Source organism: Sebastes umbrosus, chromosome 10 (assembly GCF_015220745.1).
Source record: "Sebastes umbrosus isolate fSebUmb1 chromosome 10, fSebUmb1.pri, whole genome shotgun sequence".
Classification (NCBI taxonomy): Eukaryota; Metazoa; Chordata; class Actinopteri; order Perciformes; family Sebastidae; genus Sebastes; species Sebastes umbrosus.
This window is the reverse complement of record NC_051278.1, coordinates 28,930,705-28,950,599: the sequence shown is the minus strand read 5'-3', so window position 1 is coordinate 28,950,599 and position 19,895 is coordinate 28,930,705. Positions and strand designations below refer to the sequence as shown.

Here is a 19,895-nt window from a genome sequence, read left to right as displayed (position 1 = left end):
CCTGTGCATTAACACCACAGGCTTTAAGACATGCGCAGTGTAACTGATGACGCGTTCATGACGCATCACCCTGCCTCTTTCCTTCTGCCTGCAGAGAGAGGAACAGAGAGAGAGCGGGGGGTGGAGGGAGGGGAAAACACCTGTATATTCGGCGTTTTTTCACATTAAACTCGGTGAAATTACAGTTTGTACAAAAACACATTTGTTGATGTTGGAAAGAGTAACGACGACAGTTTGGGTGAGTTTTATTTTGTTTCTGTCCAGTTTGAATGAAGTGTTTTACGATGCTACGCTACGTACAGCTGAGCTCAACATAAACAAAAAAATACACGTGGATGATGGCGCAAGCTGCACGGAGAGGGGAGGGCGGAGGTCTGCTCTCTCCGAGTGCCATTCTAGTTACCTCTATCTTGAACTCACTCTTTGCCATTCAAGTCTGACGCTTAAGCGCTGCTCACGCGACCGGTCTGTCCTGGGCTTTAGCAGATTTGCAACAACAAAAAAACAATAGTTGTATGGCTCTTGGTTGAGTGGATGTATTGTGAGAACTGGGTACTGTGTTTCAAGATGTTGCCCAATGAAAGTTTCTCACCCTGAGCATATAACCAAAAAAAGTTTTTTACAGCCTGGTTTCTACGACAAGGTGGACAGATCTCATGTTGTACTGCCAACTGCACAAGAATATTAGTGTCCCTATCCACTGCCTCGCCCATGTTCATCCCATAGACTTTACACTGAGATGATATTTTATAGATATATCTTCTGCAGTTTTGCATAGAAGTCTATGGATCTGATTTGAGAGCTGCAGGAGATTGCAATTCTTGTTGCAGTACTGCGGTTGGCCGTAATGCTGACTCTACCACACTGTATCCATTTATAGGAATACATCCATGATTTAAAGCTTGTTTGTAGAATGAAAACAATTCTGCCTTAATCTCACTTTCTGGACGTGAACGAGAGATAAACTTACCTTGCTGGAACTCATTGAGCTTCTTGATGGCCTCGTCCCTCTCCCCCTCCAGCCTCTTGCACTAATGTAAGAGAGACAGACAGAGATGCTTCATCATAGGACCACTGCTGTTTTAATCAACCTTCAACCACGACTCAAAAAGACTGCCTGGAAAAGCAGTTAAATCAATGTAAAGAAAATGTGTTAAAAGGTATCAAAAAATAATGTCATCTGGCGCCGTGCAGCTTTATTTGGTTGTAGTCACATTCAAAATGAAGCAGGTTGGAGAGCGGTGCACGTCAACCCATTTGTTTGTGTAATCGGCATATCTTTTAATAATATCCTTTAATAGCCACACATGTGTTTTTCTCTCTCCATGTTATCACTCACACACCTCCACGTTGCCATTGTTTGTCTTCTGTTATCATTATCATTAATCATTATTTATGAGGGGCTGTACAAGACATAATTCATTCTTGCACTCGCACACACACATACATTCTTCTTTCACATACATATATTCACACTTGCACAGTGATAGTGTTAGTGCAGTCAGATTCTCTTAACACCATGGTTGTCTTTTCTTAAGTCCTTATGAATTCTCCTTCTCATCTTTCCTTGACCTTATGACGTTTTCCATTTAGGTCAAGGAAAAATGGTTAGGAAAAGATGTTAGGACGTAATTTTTTGACTTTTCGACCGCAGCCTCAGAGTTTTTGGTTCCAGAACAGCTGATCAGGGTCAGTTCAATCAACTCTGAGTAGGTTGAACCTGAACATAAAAAGCCATCATCAATAGAGCTCTGATACTATGATTCACATGGCGACAGGTAAATAAGAGGCAGAGCCTCCATTTGAATCCAGTCGACGTACAGATTGTAGACATGTTCGTACAGTATATTCTGACTGTGCACATTTATCTATAAAAAAGTCAGAGCGTGGAAAATGGTCAATAATATAATAAAGTTTTATTCAGTGTGGTCCATTAATTCATCTTTTACCAGACTCACATTTCCTTAATGATAAAGTGGTGGGATCTGACTGTGTATTCGACTGTAGCCTACATTACATCTACAATATATTTGTTCAGCTCTGATGGGGACAAAACACAGGAGCAGACACTGAAGATGAAAAATATAGTTGAAGATTTAAAAATATATTCAAACATAGAGACATGATTGTTATCTCACAGTCTGATTTAGTAATAATGTGTTTGATGATTTAAAGGTTAAATACAGTAGATGATAATAGACACCTAGGCTATTTGGATCTTGGCTCAGCAGCATTCAGTGACTTTATTTCAGCTACTTCAACAAATGTAGTCAATTTAAACACAGTCAGTGAAATACTGTTGAAACACGTTAAAAAAAAACTTTCTAACTCCATTCTGCAGCTGCACCACCATCCTGCTCACTCACAAATATTAACATATAGTCTGCAATATTATTATGTTCCATCAGTGCGACCAATCACAGCGTGAGTGACAGAGATCATTATTCATTGATCCTGTGTCTGAGATTCATACAGATTTTTACTAGCATATTTAAACTGAGATACACATTATGTGCAATGAACTAGTTAGTGGAACTGCTCCAACAAACTGACCGCTGTTTCAGTAACAGTGTTATAAAAATGACCTTCGCAAACAGAAGAACAAGCTGAGGTTTTATTCTGAGAAGACGCTGACTTGATTCTGTGTGATATTTGAATGTGAGGGCAAAAACAGCTGTTCAGAAAAGACTGACAGCACATAAAAGCGGTAACTTTAGATAGTACTGAGTAACTGATATCTTTAAATTCTGACGTCTACCTCCGCTAATTAATGCGCTTTGATATGGACTGAATGAATGAAGGAAATAAAGCATGAATGTCTGAGCGCCGGTGAGCAAGTGTCAGTGGTCTGTGTGTGTGTGTGTGTGTGGTGCGGAAAAGGGGGACCAGAGGGATCGGGATTGTGTACAGATCCTATCCAACTGTGTCTGCAGTCGGCCTACTGGAGTCTCTCTTCCCCCTTCCATGCTGGCCTGCACATGACCCTCCCTCCTCGAGCTCCTCAGCCAATCCCAGCGCAATAAATGACCTGCCATCGGTTTCAACTATACTCTCTCTCAAACATACATATATTCTTCTCACACATACATATATTCTTCTCACACATACATATATTCTTCTCATAAATACATACATTCTTCTCACACATACATATATTCTTGTGCGAGTGAAAATATATGTACGTGAAAGGAGAATGTATGTGTGTGTGTGAGTGCAAGAATGAATTATGTCTTGTACGGCGCCTCATAATTATTTGGTAAAAGTTTGTCCAGTCCTGCTCCCAATTCTAAAGGTCAGCTCATACAAAATAAATTCAATGGAAGTAGTTTTATGAGATACAGCTAAAAGATGACATACAGTATACAGAGTTCTTTACTCTTTAACAGTGGATGTGGACACCAAGGTTAGTGCTGTGTCATTTGAACATTTTCAATACCAGTGCCAATACTTTAGTTTCAGTATGGATAGACATACAATAGGCCAGGAATTGGTCACTCGACACACCCGTACGTTTCAGTGACCATCGGACACTGCACGCACAAGTTAGACGTAATTTCCTGCGTGGATTGAGCGGCACAGGAAATGACGTATTGCAAATTTTTCCCCACTTCCTGTGTCCACTATGTGGCGCTAGAGAACACACGCTAAACATGCATTATGTTGCTCATTATCAAGTTTAGACCACACAATGTAAATTTTATGTGAATCGGATGATGTTTGTCACATAACGAACATTACAACTTTTCATCACAAAGGTCTTAAGATACTACTGACCAAATCTGAAGTTGATCGGGTTAAATCTTCTTTAAAGTACAGCGCCTGGAAATGGTAAAAACGACCTTAAATTCAAGATGGCCGACTTCCTGTCGGGTTACAGTATACCTCCAACAGACTATTTTTTTTATGTCTCAACATGTTACATATGCCTTCCAAATTTCATACATCTAGGTGAAACCCCACGCCGGGGCTACTCAATAGGGGGCGCTATCGAGCCATTTTGCCACACCCATACACGAAAACCTATAAAAAATATAAAATATATAATATTTCACCACTTCTGATACATGTGCAAAGTGTCGTTCGTTTTTGAGCACGTATAGTCTCTCAAAAATGTGATTCATTTCAAAGAAAAAGAAAAAGGAGAAGAAGAAGAAACATAGCGATTTCAATAGGGCCTCGCTGACCCCTGGTCGGTGCTCGGGCCCTAATTATCACAATTATGATTTCAATGAGCAATTTAATCAAAGAGGAAGTAAAGAAGAGGTATTTTTTATGCCAGCTTGAGGTACTTGAGTTTGTGAAAAAATATCAGTCAGTGCTCAAAAGGTTCTGAGCTTCTACACCAAGCCCTAACTAGGGGGTTACCTAATAGGTTTCTGAAGGCTGATACTAATTAGGGCTTAAAGGACCAGTGTGTAACAATAAGGGGGATCTATTGGCAGAAATGGAATATAATATTAACATTTTCTTTAGTCACCTGAGCAGGTCCTCTCCAGAGATTGCTCAATGTTGCACCGCTATGTTTCTACAGTAGCCCAGAACGGACAAACCCAACCTAACTTTTCCTGCTCGGGCCTGAGTTGATAGCATTACTTGCTCCTGTCGCCGCCACTCTCTCTCTCTTGCTTCACAACTCAGTTCCCACTGGCTTTGCTCCAAATGACCTACGCTGCTCTTTCAACAACTGGCTCTAGAGAGGGCCATCCGCGTTTTCACGTCGGCCACCATATCTCTCCCACGCTCTCGGCACACGGGGGAAGTTGTAATCTGCAACTACACACTATTCCTTTAACGATTTTGAAACAATCTCTAATTGCGATTATTTTGACTGATATTGCAATATGATTTAGAACATTAAAGGAATTCATCACTGTTCTCAGTTTCATTGAAAAACATACACAAATGATGATGGTGTGATTTTTGTGGAGACCTGTATGAAACAAAGATGCTTTCTTAAAAGGTACAATGTGTAGTATTTAGGGGGATCTCTATTAATATAATACAATTTTCTTTAGTCTATAATCACCTGATAATAAGAATCGTTTTGTTTTCATTAGCTTAGAATGAACCGTGTATATCTACATAGGGAGTGGGTCCCCTCGCCGCTATGTTTCTACAGTAGTCCAGAACAAACAAATCAAATGCTGACTCTAGAGAGAGCTGTTGCGTTTTCGCATCGGCCATCGTAGTTCTCCTATATGGAGGACGGAATCTGCCAGAATCAAAATAAATGAATTAATTAATGAATTATTCAATAAATAAATGAATGTGCCATTAAATGTACCACAAATAATATTAAAAATAGGTGCAGCCATTAATTAATTGATAAAATTTGACATAAATTGACATTTCTGTTTAAATTTGCTTTGCTTTATTTATTTACCTTTATATTAATTCCCCTATTTATCTACTCTTCTGTTTGATTTTCATTTATATTTATTTATTTATTTTTGTATTTATTTTTTATTCATTTAAAATAAATATTTTTTATTTATTTATTCATTAGTAAATGTATTTATTTATTAATTATTTTCCATTAGCAATATTCCCTGGATTCCCGTCGATACCTGGGCTTTGGGTATCGGATGATACCGAGTACCGATTGATAGCATTGTTTAATTAATAAGCTGTATGCCTCACTGTGTCGAAGTGACTGGGATCATTCTTTTATGTGAAAGGCAACATCAGGCCTGACTTAAACATCGCTTTCCTAACTTTGTAAAACAAAATGTGACAAATGAATACATAGATATAACTTTGCTGAATTGTTATTTATTATTAATATAATAAATCATACAAAATAAAAAAATCTTCAAAATGAACAGGAATTATAATTCAGGTGTAAACCTTTTTAATGCAGGAATGAATTTAAACTTAAACATTAAATTCCAGTATATATATACATAAACGTAGAATTGAATTGAATAGATCGGCCCCATTGTCACCGATATCCGATCCAGCTATTTGAGTCTGTATCAGCCTGATATCTGATCCGGTATCGGTATCGGTGCATCCCTAATGGAAATATTTCTGAAGTCCTCCAATAGGTCGGCAGACAACATCATTTATTATTGCTTTCCAAAACCATAACAGATAACTGTTACACACATTATTCACTGACGGTTTTCTGGTTAGGTTTATGTTAGGTTAGGTTAGGTTTATGTACAAAAGCAGCTTGGCTAGTTTATGGAAATATCATGGTTAGGTTAAACCTACCCACTATTGGTAGGAGAAGCAAACAGTGGGCTCCCATGTCAAAGTGATTACGTGGAGCCATCCATCCCAACCTCCTCCCCGCAGCGTAGCAACAATGTGACACTACTTCCACCTTTGTTCCAGACTCGGCCGCTAGAGGTCCATGTCAGAGTAATGCAAACAGAGCTTGTTTCTGAACAGTGTTCTTATTTTCTTGTGGACAGTCGCTCTTACCTCATGTAGAGAGTACCAGTAAGCTACCACTACTGTTAAACCATTACTACCTTCATTCAAAAGAGCTTGGCCAACTAGTACTTTAACTGTAACTGTGTACTGATCCTACAGTACTGTTGTGCTGCCACTGTTACTAAACTATATAACATTCATCAGAACCAGGTATCAAGTCTATAATATACAATATCTATCTGTCTAACTCTGACTGATATTAACACTTACCTCCATGGCTGCTGTCTCGTGCTTCCTCTGCAGGCCCTCATACTCCTGCAGGGCTGTGGGGAGCAAAGGACACCAGTAGGCCATGTTCATCAGGAAATCACAGTAAAGCAAGTGTCAGTCAAGAACACAGAACTCACATCAGCCTGTTTAAAATAAGACGACAAGTGGAACTTGTCCGGCATGTGATAACTTCTCATTTGGTGACTACCTCAGCTTGTGTTCTGTGTCAGCTGACTGTTATAGCAGGGAAGCTGAATATAGTAACTGTGCTTGTCTGAATGTTTGCCTTGGGTGTAACTACCAAAGTAAGGGGAACTGCCTTCTATCATAAATGTGTATGACAGCATACTACAGACAATATTACAGATAACTTATATGGTCACTGACAAGATTAGAAAAACAATACTTGTTTTTCTACAATACATGCGATAATTAGCAAGTAACCTATTTGAAATTTCTTTGGAATTACTGCCAAATTACCCCAATATGTACCTCAAAATGTGTCGAAAATTACTTTATTATAAACATTATTTAATAATTATATTCCGCTATTTCCCAATAGCTGGTGATTTCTTTAATACATTTCCAGGAAAACAATACAAAGTTAATTGATATGCTATATTCTATGTACACAGAAGTGTCTTTTATTAGTTTTGGTTTTCCACCTCTGATGAAGAGCAGCGCCTAAGGATCTTATTTGAACCATTATATGCTATTTTAGCATGTAATTATGAAATATTGTTTATAATAAATTAATTTTTCTATACATTTTGAGGTAAATATAGGGGTAATTTGGCAGTAATTCCAAAGAAATTTCAAATAGGTTAATTGCTAATTATCACCTCATTACCATGAAATTTGCAGACCTGTTAAATATACTGTTTTACTTCTAAGACACATGTATCATAGAAAAACAAGTATTGTTTTTCTAATCTTGTCAGTGACCATACAAATGATCTGTAACACTTTATTAGAAACATTATATAATAATTATATTCCGCTATATCCCAATAGCTGGTGATTTATTTAATACATTTCCAGGAAAAGAATACAAAGTTCATTGATATGCTTTATTTCCATTTATTACACAGCTGTGTTGAATACCCGATTCTGATTGGTCAATCACGGCGTTCTGCGGCCTGTAATTTCTCTAAAATAGACCGTTGCTATGTATAACAGACTGTTGCTATGTATAACAGACCGTTGCTATGTATAACAGACCGTTGCTATGTATAACAGACTGTTGCTATGGGCACAGCTCTGATGTCGGACTCTGGCGGACCGTTTTTGTGTCAAATATTGATTTCTTAAGTAAGTAGCCGTGTAATAAGCGGAATAATGTACAGCTAGCGGGTCATTGTTGTGAAAGAATCCCCTTCAGGGCGATGAGAGACCCAGACGCGAAGCATCGCCCTGTCGGGGATTCTTTCACAACAATGACCGGCTTGCTGTACATTATCCCTTACTGTACAGTACGTAGACAATAAGTCACACAAAGAAGGTGAGATTTGTGTCTGATCAGAAGTGTCTTCTATTAGTTTTGGTTTTCCACCTCCGATGAAGAGCAGCTGATTCTCAAGCCTCAGAGCCCTATTTTAACCATTATATGCTATTTTAGCATAATAATTAAATAATGGTTATAATAAAGTAATTTTCAATACATTTTGAGGTAAATATTGGGGTAGTTTCGCAGTAATTATAAAGACATTTTAAATAGGTTACTTGCTAATTATATTTATAATTTGCGGAACTGTAAAATGACGTGTTACCACTTTTTTTTTTTTACAAACTATGACTGTACCTTATACAGGGAAGGATTTGCCCGGTTTCTTCTATAAAAGAGGATCTCCTGTAACAGTCCTCTGTTTGTTCTAGCATATACAGTCTACATACTGTATATATAATATGACCCCTTTAGCTGCTTCATGCTGAATGCCTGAAGAACCCTCCAACACAAACACCCACTACTAAGAGGAGACAAACTGAGAAGGGGTGATGTTAAGCTGTCATGATGCTATACTGTACAATGCAGTTAGAACAGACTTGTGTTAAGAGGTATGTCATTTTCCCCTTATGGAACAACATGTGTTAATCAGTAACCAAATCCTGGAGACATTGAGGAAGCTGACTAAGGGTGACATTTCCTTGCAGTGAGGTAAGCTCTGAATCGAGGGCTTTGTAAAGAAACAGTCTGACATTTTGGGATGTACAGTATGCTTGTTAGAAAGCAAACCTGAGGCAGACGGAAAGATTGGAGTAGAAATAAAACAGGGAGAATCTGAGTAACCTTTCTCTTTTTTTTTTCTCACTCAAAAAGTATTTTGTGCTGATGGCAGAGTAATGACTAGTGGTGTTCAAAGCTACCAACCAATACGAGGAGAGGACAACACATTTAACCAGCATCAACCGTTTCTTTACGGCTAACCTAATGACGTATTGTTCCAGGTGCAACAAGGAGCCTAATGACAACAGTATTTTGTAATGTCTCATTGCTACAGAACAAGCTGTATTACTCGTCTTAAAGACGCGATGGAATTAAGTGGTGAAAAGTGAATTATTACATTAACTCAAATACTGTGAATTCTACTTGTTCTTTACTTCAGTATTCCTTTTATGTTACTTTATCCTTTTACTCCAACTCCACTACATTTTAGAAGGACTCTTTTTTTTGTGTTTTGTTTTTACGTAAGTAAAGAATCTAAATACTATTTCCACCACTGAGTTGACACATTGTCGTTGAATATGGCATGGGGCTTTTTAATACACTCGGTGTGCGCAAGCCTTTTCGTGCGACGGGCTGGGGATACATCCCATAGTCTCAACTCAGGGTAGCAGGACTCAGATTTTACACACGCGGGATGAGAGAGAGTTGTCAAACAAGACGATGGCGGAGGATTTGGTGTCGAAGTGAAAAGCAAAAGCACGTATTTGGCAACATTTCAGATTTAAACCCAATGCTGTAAGGAAACCATAACATTAATGAGGTAATCGCCGTGAGCAGCACCGGGTGGAAACCTGCAGCCCCGCACCGAGAGCTCTACCGGGAAGGCCAGACACACCGCCACCTGACGTTAAAGATTAAAGTAAGCGTGCTACACAAATCAAGTGTCATCTTTTCTTGTAAAATGTCCAGTGAAATTGGATCATAAGTTTATTAACTGGTGGGAAAATTTCCCCACCGTCATGTAATAGCTACTGTTCACCAAGCATTGCTAGGTGAGCCCACCTCCTACTGCACTGTACATTACATGGACTTTGGCCAGGAAAACTCACCCCACCCTTTAAGTTGGTAAACATTAACCCCGAGTTCACTTGAGTATATCTAATGAGTCTCAGTCCAGGTGGAGGAACGTCTCCCTAGCATGCAGTAGGCTACGGTAAGAACATGTACTATATAAGGCTACTCGTTATCCTCCACCAACGTTTTTATCCCAATCCCACCGGACTCCAAGCACCTAACGGTTATCTTTTACTGACAGAGCTGCTCAAAGCAAGCTTACCTTGGTTTGACAACTTAGTAATGACATCCATTGTATCCAGCTCTTCCGCAGCCATAGTGAGACAAACTTTAAACCAAAGTCCAACAGGAAGTTCCTCCTTGCGACACACCTGCAAAGGTACATTCCTTCACGTGCATACTCTAGCACAGCACACATGACATGTGATCATAATACTGCCTATACTACTTACTGTGTAACAGTGCTGCAGCTTTTGGAGTTGTTTCATCTAAAGTGTTTTGGCATGGCAATTAACAAAATATAATAAAAAAAAAAGAAATAAATTAATATTTGTAAAGATAAAATATCATTAGTAGTTAAATGTTAATAAATACTTAAATAAATATCTATTAAGCAGCCTATTATCATTTGTGCGTATGTTTTGTTAAAGGGATGTGCTACATTGATGATGTAGACTACTTTTTTTTGAAACAATCAAATAGGCTACCTCTGATGTAAATGTGTACAATACTAAAGAGTGACTCCCTTGGACTAGAACTATTTCTTGTTTCTGGGAGTGAAAGGTCAGCTTTTATTTTGGAGAGGAGGAAATAAAGAAGGAACATACAAAAATAAGTATAGTGGACCTTTGAGCTTCATTTTTTTGTTAAACAAATGGAGCTTGACAGATAAGACAAGCTGTCGTCAATCATTCTGCCTTTAAGGTGGATCACGTTGTTCCAAAACCTGAACGTGCGAAGAATTAATAAAACCAGATTCTCTGAGATTCTGGCTGTGGCCAGAACAAACGTATTAGGCAAAATACACAAAGTAAGTTATTTGCATATAGTAACAATAGACGACACCTTTACCTAACGTGGTGGAGTTGGTAAAACACAAAAGATTCGCTGAATCTATCAATTTAAGGCTTGATTGAATGTATTCCTATGTTTATGTATATTCAATTCCTATAAAATGACAGTAGACGTGTGACATATGGTTCCATCTGTGGCCAAAGAGGAGCCGTGTTATGTCACAGAGAGACACGGACTGGCTGCTGATGTATTATGCAGGTGTACACAGATAGAGACAGCGGACTCACATCATTTAATTTATTACACATTACCTCACAAAACCAGTATTGTTGCACAACAAAGAATTAGTTTCTGCAGACAGACGGGAATGTTTAATATAATCTTATATACTCGTAATTTCACGACACAAATCAAACAACAAAACACAAATAATGTAAACATCCACTGTATTCTTTCCAGAGTAGCGCGCGGGGAGGGAGGGACTATTAAACAATACATACGGCAAAATAAGAGCAGTACTGGACTTTAAAATCAGCCTCAGGTAAATACCAATATGGTGATGTTTATGATGTCCACTTCGTGAAGCTGTCAGCAGATAGTCAGTCTTACTTACGTTGAATCTCAAGACAATAAAACGCCAACTTCATGACTGCAGGGCGGTGGGTTGGGGACACACACACACACACACACACACACACACACACCCCTCTTCCTTCAGCTGGAAACTTCTTGTTTTTGGTGGGAGATGGAGACTACAAAACATTTATTTAAATAAGAAGAAGAAGAGGGGAATCCAGCAGTAACACGCCCCAATAAATAAGGACTCATCTATCATTTTAAGGATATGTTGACTTGTTTGCAATCAAGGGGGTAGACGTCACAACCACAGACACCTTCCATACAAAACCTCTGGACACATATACAGTACAGTACATCTACAGAGGAGGGGGGGGGGTTATCATCCTGGGTGGGGAAGTAGGGGGTGGTGGTGTTGGGGTGAGCTGATTCATGATGAACTGGTGGTAATAAGAACAGTGGAGAAAACGGGAGGTGAGCTTTGGGATGGCTGACAACATTGGTCTCCCAGCCCCACCCTGGGGGGCGGGGCAGGGCTGTAGGGTGAGATGACAGACAGGGATAAAAGGAGAGAAGGAGGAGGGTGGGTAACCAGGACATCCCTTAGTGTGCCTCAGTGACGGGCGCCAGACTCCCTGGGGTAGAACTCGGCCAGGGTGCTCTGAGGAATCCTCTTGAGCATCTCCTTGGGGAAGATTCGCAGCAGCTGCCAGCCGATGTCCAGGGTTTCATACACCGTCCTGTTGTCGTACGGGCCTGAGGGAAGACGAGAGGGGGTGCTGGTTTATAACATAGTGTCAACTGTGGCTGTCTAATGCACTCACTGTACATCACATCAAGCAAAAAAAAAAAGGTCTTGAAAATGGACCGTGAGGAAAGAGATAAGAAGAAGAAACTTAGTGTTCAAGTCCAGATGAAATGACCTTTTATATCCCCGGGCTTACAGTGTACCTATTCAACAATATATACCAAAAAATATATATATATAAAAACAATTTCTTGGTATTTTTATATCAAAGTCTCTTTTCTTCCTGTAAAACAAAATATGACGTGTAAGCTGGTAGCAACCAATAACATCAAGACATCCATCCGTCTGTAACTGTTACCGTGTGGTTCTTTTGGTGAATCATCAAAAATAGAAAAATGAGATGTATAAGTCATCACACTGCTGCTATTGGTAAAATACTGAGAAATCACGAGGCATGCTGTATAGTCAGCTCCTTTTGCTTTTCAAGGGCAACATACCAAGAGCCCTTATTGTGACGATAGCACTCTCTTGAACTGTTTGTGACATGACGTCTGATCAAGTGCATAGTTTGAGATTTGAAGATTTCATTTTCTTTTCTTTCGTTATGGTCAGGAGGTTACCATCTGGTGAGCCACAACACCTCTGTACTTGTCAAACCTTAGATGGGAGACACCGTACAGACCACTGAATGGATGCTCAGTATACATAGTAGGGCTGGGGGGGGAGGGTCTCTTCATGATACATCTAAATATCAATGACATAATTCCTGTACAAGAACTGGCTTCAAAATACATGAAGAGACATTAAACAGTTCAATTTATCTCATAAAAGACAACAATAAATTAAATATATTAAAGCCACCGTGTGTCCACAGATTCATGAATCCTACTGACTTTGATCCCAGGGCTTCTCCTCTAGCGCCACCGTGAGGTCGACATTTGTGGATTTGAGCGAAATGTCTCAACAACTGTTGGATTTCCTTGAAATGTGATTCAGACATTCAGGTTTCCTCCTCTGGACGAACTGCAATCACTTTGGTGATCCTGTAACTTCTCGTCTAGAACCATCATCTAGTTAAAATGTTCATTTTTACAATACTTTGGTTTATGACTAAATACCTGCAAAAAGTAAATTTGAAAATACCTAAACTATTTCTGGTATTTATGCTACTCCATGCAAATAGCATCCTAAGCTAGCAGTTTCCAGTCTTAAAGGTCCCATATCATGCTCATTTTCAGGTTCATACTTGTATTTTGTGTTTCTACTAGAACATGTTTACATGCTGTAATGTTAAAAAAAAAAAAGTTATTTTCCTCATACTGTCTGTCTGAATATACCTGGATTTACCCTCTGTCTGAAACGCTCCGTTTTAGTGCATTTCAACGGAATTGCAATGGAATTGCGTTGCTAGGCAACAGCTTGGGTCCATGTTTACTTCCTGTCAGGTGATGTTATTTACATACACTGCAACAGGAAATAAACTGGAGACACATTTAGAATGTTTACATTTAAAACCGTGTAATGGTCTAAATATTGTATATTTGTGACATCACAAATGGACAGAAATCCTAACGGCTTGTTTCAAACGCACAATTTCTGAATACGGGCTGTGTGTGTTTCTCCGTATACTGGGCGTTTTGATAGTTTAACAGTATTTATAAAGCACTTAAACCTGATACCAACAACTTTTCTGCCATCAACCATGGGAGAAACGAGCACTGTTGCCGTCGTGTCTGGGTTCATAACATCACCCGGCGGCGAGCTGTATTCACATACAGCGCCATTGCACTGACTGTATCTAGCAAGCCACATGTCGCAACTGCGGTATGAACCCAAAATAAATAGGATCGTGTTGTAATTTAATATCAATAAACGGATCAAAAGGATGCTGAAATAACTGCATAATTATGCCGATGTGTAAAAAGTCTGAATTCATGCTTCATCAAGTCTGTCCGCATGACGACAAGCAAACAACTTTTAAAATGCTAGTTTTTCTGAATGGAGTTTGGATGGATCAGTGCCAGGCTATGCAGCTGCTTCATCAACACTCAACATAAAGTCATGTAGGCATAAATACGGCAGCGACGTCGTTGTTTCTACCGTAGACAGTCTGTGGTTTATACACAGAGTTTGGTCCGGTCTCTGTACAGATATGATGTACTATCGTAGCTCTGGTTGATCACAGACACATACAAGAATTATTTAATTCATTTCTGATTCAACAACATCAGTGACGTCAGTGACGACAGGAGGAAGATCTCAACGCTGGGAGGCTTTCGCAACGCAGCGTCACGCAAATGTCTCGCTGGAGTTGAAATATTTCAAATCCCGCGAATACACGAATTTCGCGTGTTAGCTTTGCACCATTGGCGCCACTCACACCTTTCGCGCCACCCGTTTTAATTCTGCAACTATTCGCCTCTTTTGCATTGACTTTGTGTGATCGCGCCGCACGAAATGTTTGCTTTGCTCTTGGTGTGATCGTTGCGTCGAGTTGGGAGGGAAAAAAGCTAAAGATATTTCTCTCTCCATATCCCATCTCGTCTTGCCATGATGACTATTCTCCTGTGGAATCCATCAGTGTTCAAAAGAGGCAACAGGTACTGTATGTACAGCATCTACAAAGACGAATAAACTGCTGCAAGGCTGAGCTTTGTTTAGTCACTTTCAAGAAACAGGAAGAAATGATCACGTATGCTTCGGCAACAAAAGAAGGAACCTGCACAGATCAATATTTTCCAGTGACGGATGGAAACATGAAATACAATGTGGACGCCACTTCAACCACTAGTTTACAAAGCAATATACTGTAATAGAGGAGCAATGACCTGAAGCACTGTTCCTACTTATATCACACCACCAGTATTCTGATCTGATCTCTTTGCGATGAATAAAGACTTCTGTGGTTTTACTTTCAACTGTAAAAACAACTGCATGTAGCACAACACAGCATGTGGTATCTGCAATTACAGTCAATCACAATGGACGCTATAGTATAGTGAATAATAATAAAATATATATAATAATAATAATGAATACTTGAGAGAAATGTGACAGAAATGTAGTGAAACACATTTCCAGTAAAAGTCGTCTGGACTATACAACAGAACTGAATCACACACAGGAACTCAAAGCCGGCGAGTGTCACCGCTGGAGACACTTTTCCACCGCTTACTAAGTTTTACATCCTCCAGGGAAAATCAGGAAATCACGAGAACCCATTCCCACTTTTGAATTGATTTCATAATCCCTATAAAGTTAAGGTTCCGTATGTGGTTTCATTCATTCATTCCCCCCATGCTGGGCTGTTTGTTCTGGGTATTTGAATGAGCGTTTCACTGCTGTGTGTTAGCAGCAGTGACTAACCACTAAATCAGACTCCTCCTGCTCCCACACTGCCTAAATAAAACAGCATGAAGTTTGACTGCATGTGCACAGAGCACAAGCTCTTTAAAGCTTCAGCAAGCAGAACGTTTTTGGCATCATTTGGCAAAAATTCCATAATAACCTTTCAGCATATTGTAATTCAAGTGTTCTGAGAGAAAACTAGACTTCTGCTCCTCCTCATGGCTCTGTTTTCAGGCTTTAGAAAGTCTAGACCGTGACGGGAGACTTTGACCAATCACAGGTCATTTCAGAGAGAGAGATCGTTCCTATTGGCTGTGCTCCAGCTGGCGGGCGGTGCTTGGTATTTCCTCAACTGATCTCAACATGGCTGCCGGGTCACAAACTTTCCATTTTACAGCTAAACAGTACACTACAAGATGTTTCTGTAAACATTTGAGGAGAGAAATAGGTATTAACGTAAGAGAATATTGATTCACATTTGATCAGCGCTGCCTAGTTTGACCGTTTGATCGGAGTTCGCAAGTGATTGACAGCTAGCTCTCATAGACGGCAGCTGGTTATTATGGAATTTGCGCCCAATAATGCCAAAAAATGTCTGCCTACTGAAGCTTTAATCGTTTAGTCTTTAAAATGATTCAAAAATAGTGAACAGTGTCATGTCTGACTAACAGACAAAAACCCAATAAAGAGAAAAGCAGCAAACTCTCATGCGTGAGAAGCAGCAAGCAGAAAAACTTTGATATTTCTGCTTAATAAATGTCTTTAATGACTTCTCTGTTGTAAAAATGGTTGGCCATTCATTCTCTGTCAATGGACTGAATGGGTTAATATTCGAGATGTGAGTAATGGCTGCCTTTGTGAAGAGGCAGAGGAATCCTATTAACTGTGGTTGCCAGCTGCCGCTTGCACCCTCGCTATTGTGAATGACGAAGACATACTTCTTCTGTATGTGTACTGTACTAATCCGTGGAAACAAGGTTGAAAATGTGTGAATGGCTCTTTTAGCGTGTTCTTACCCTGAGCAATGAAGTTCTTCTCAAACTTTTGCAGGAACTCAAGGTAGAGCAGATCATCAGAGGTGAGGGCCTCCTCTCCCACCACAGCCTTCATAGCCTGGACGTCCTTACCAATGGCATAACACGCATACTGGAGACAAGGACAGACAGACATATTAATAATGATGACGGTTCATCAGATGGTTGACATCAAACGTCTAGATATGGGCCTAATCCCAAAGTCCCCCCTAAGGCCTGAACTCTCACGGACTGTGCGGGAACGCGCCTCAAAGTCTGAGTGAGACTGCGAGTGTGGACGTTGGGATTGGGCCCTTGGCACTTCCCTCCATAGAGTATCCTCAGTCAGTGCTTTCAGTTATTCATCCAACTTCCAAAATTCACCCTCGTGTTCAGGTTACAGGATTATTCTTTACAACAGGTAAGATGTTTGTTACCAGCTGGTTGGAGACATCAGCGTGGTCCTTCCTGGTCATCCCCTCGCCGATGGCGGACTTCATCAGACGGGACAGTGAAGGCAACACGTTGATGGGTGGGTAGATCTGAAAGACAAGATGACATGTGTTGTTAATGCAAAATGTGAAAAAAAAAAAAAAAAAAGAAAAGATTTTATATCAACTATAGAGGTTACTAAAACAATCTAACAATGTAATGACAGAAAGTTGTTTTATTTAGGGACATATTCACTCAGTCAGAAATAGGAGGACTGATGAGATAAGCCTTCCCACAGGATTGCATTCCACTTGTTTTCACTCTCTGTTGATATTTTGGTATTATATTTTTGGAGCACCATTGATTTGACCATTAAATGCTCCATGTATAATGTATGTAAATGCACACAAAAATGAGCAGAACTAAATGTGGCATGCTGGATCCAACACTGGAACTATCTAACCCAGGAATGAGTAGCAGCTCTTTTGCCCCCAAGTTGGATAAATGTTGTTTTAAAGAAATGGCTTTAAAAGGCCTGATGAATACCTGTCTGTTGTGCAGCTGTCTTTCAACGTAGACCTGACCCTCTGTGATGTATCCAGTCAGATCAGGAATTGGATGGGTGATGTCTGTTAGAGGCACAAAAATGCATTCAATCACAACATATTAGGGCTGCCTCCACTAGTCCATCATTCTGGTCTTAGTCGGCTAAGATTTCTTTAGTCCATTTGTCATTTTTCATGCTGAATGACTTATTTCCAGGGAAACTTGTGAGCACATTCCTGGTAAACACCAGATTTAAAGTGGTGATTCTTTGTGGAGAAACTCGATCTGTCAATTAAATCAAATTGATGAGTCGACTAAAAGGTATTTTTTTTGGAGCCCCACAACATATCCCATAAATTAGTGTGTAGTTGTTACATACTGCAGCACAATTAATGTAAACACTAAATATAAGGCCTCAGTTGAGTTCACACACACACAGTGAAGAACACCTACAATTCAAATCACTCAGTGATTTGCAGGCATTAAAATAAAGTCACACATAGGAAACTAGCTTCCCACTTTAAAGACCTTTACTCTAAATCAAGAGCTCTTGGGAACACCAGCAGTGTTTAGTAAAAGCCGACACAATCACCTCCCCGTGATGCTGTAATGGGGGGGACTCCTGTTCAACTAGATAGGAGTAGGCTCTTCATGAGTGTTGCTATGGTAACTGCAGGCATCAAAAATGTCTCCTCGGTCCATTTGAGATGCCTACTCCAGTGATTCAAACAGTAACTTGTCAAGAAGATTTCGGAGACGGCATTTAAGGACAGAAAATACAAAAAGTATAATGTACATGACCACGCTGATATCCAACAGACGCACAAGCAGAAAAAAAAAATGTTAACGTTGCTTTGAAGGCATAAAACACATGTTTATAATTAGTCCCCTACAGGGCTGACAGTTGTGAAGATGTGGTTTTAGTCCGACTTAAAGCATCGAAGGCTGCTGGTCTCACCGTCATTGGGCATGGTGAGGATGGGGATCTGGGTGATGGAGCCATTCCTGCCCTCCACTCGGCCGGCACGTTCGTAGATGGTGGCCAGATCAGTGTACATGTAGCCAGGAAAGCCTCTACGGCCGGGCACCTCCTCTCGGGCAGCAGAGACCTTAAGGTGGGCGACATGAGAGCATAAGCTAAAGGGAGCAAAGTTGGTAACATGCTTTTTTTTTATGTCATCAAGTTTGAGAAAATTTTAAAGCTGCATTAATTAATTTTTGGCTACTTGGGAGCAGAACAAGTTGAAAATGATGATCACCGTTCAACAACAGGGCTGGGACGATACACCTATCTCCCGATTCGATAATATTCAAGTTGAATCATACCACTTCTAGGGACTTTAACTTTGGAAAATCTCTAAATTAATCCAGTTAAAATGTTTGATTTTAGTAGTCAGAGATGTCCTGAAGTCAAATATATCAGTTATTGTCATGTGTTATTTATTAATTATTTTCCAGCAACCCAAAAATCAAAGAATAAAGACATTTCCCTCACAAATTAGTGGTATTTTCTTTTTTAATGTATAAGGGACATGTAATGTTTTATACTTGTGGTGAATATAATCCAATCAATCTTATTTCGATATATGTATTTTGTATATACAGTTCCCTTTGTTAACACCTTATTCTGAAAACCGGACGTGTATACTTCCTCTAACTTCGTCAGCTCCGTTCTCTTTATACATCCATGGTCAGCTCCATCGGGGCAGTTTGAATGCATAAAACATAAATGTATAAATGTCTAGCTCTGCTTTTCCTGTCAATGTGTGAAACCCAAAGTGTTTCCATACTTTACTGGATGTGTAGTGTTTACCACTTTGGACTTAACATGTGAGGGTGCAGGTCGTATCCACGCAGACCTTCCGCCGTTTTCAGCTCGCTGCAGCCGACTGCGGTTTGTTTTGGTTGGCGGATACGGAACGGATATGACGTCACACTACTACGACTACAACAATAAAAGCGGTAACTTCCTTCTACCGCCGCATAGACTCAAATTTATTGAATCTGACCAGTGAAGCCAAAGTGCCTTAAACTTGCATTCATTCATTTTCAGTTCATGACAGTTAATATTAATATTTTGGTCTCCCTAAAAATATCTTATTCAGTGTTCGGTTGTATTTACTGTAGCTCCACCCTCTCTTGTCACGTGTCACAACCAAGATGGCAACGGCCAAAATGCCGAACTCGAGGCTTCAAAACAGCAGTCCACAAACAAATGGGTGACGTCACGGTGATCACGGCCACTTCTGATATGCAGTTTATGATTTTGGCATTAAAAAAAAGATTAGTAGTTTAAAAAAATAATAATAAAAAAAAAAAATCATGATAC

At 39.7% G+C, this 19,895-nt stretch overlaps 2 protein-coding genes across 3 annotated transcripts in view; both read right to left on the bottom strand.

The window, feature by feature from the left end:
- The window catches only part of shtn1 (shootin 1), a 49,805-nt gene extending 39,565 nt beyond the window's left edge, over positions 1 to 10,240 (bottom strand). Inside the window, exons 1-3 of one of the 2 annotated variants that reach the window (XM_037783385.1) lie at positions 10,152 to 10,240; positions 6,652 to 6,704; positions 971 to 1,031 (exon numbers count right to left, since the gene is read on the bottom strand). In XM_037783385.1, coding sequence (XP_037639313.1) covers positions 971 to 1,031; positions 6,652 to 6,704; positions 10,152 to 10,206 — 169 coding nt within the window. In that variant the 5' untranslated portion in view covers positions 10,207 to 10,240. The remainder of the gene's footprint in view (positions 1 to 970; positions 1,032 to 6,651; positions 6,705 to 10,151) is intronic. The other variant, XM_037783386.1, reaches the window with a different exon arrangement.
- Positions 10,241 to 11,186: 946 nt separating this feature from the next.
- The window catches only part of atp6v1ba (ATPase, H+ transporting, lysosomal, V1 subunit B, member a), a 38,784-nt gene continuing 30,075 nt past the window's right edge, over positions 11,187 to 19,895 (bottom strand). Inside the window, exons 10-14 of the mRNA XM_037783384.1 lie at positions 18,525 to 18,675; positions 17,567 to 17,649; positions 17,026 to 17,130; positions 16,592 to 16,721; positions 11,187 to 12,235 (exon numbers count right to left, since the gene is read on the bottom strand). Coding sequence (XP_037639312.1) covers positions 12,093 to 12,235; positions 16,592 to 16,721; positions 17,026 to 17,130; positions 17,567 to 17,649; positions 18,525 to 18,675 — 612 coding nt within the window. The 3' untranslated portion in view covers positions 11,187 to 12,092. The remainder of the gene's footprint in view (positions 12,236 to 16,591; positions 16,722 to 17,025; positions 17,131 to 17,566; positions 17,650 to 18,524; positions 18,676 to 19,895) is intronic.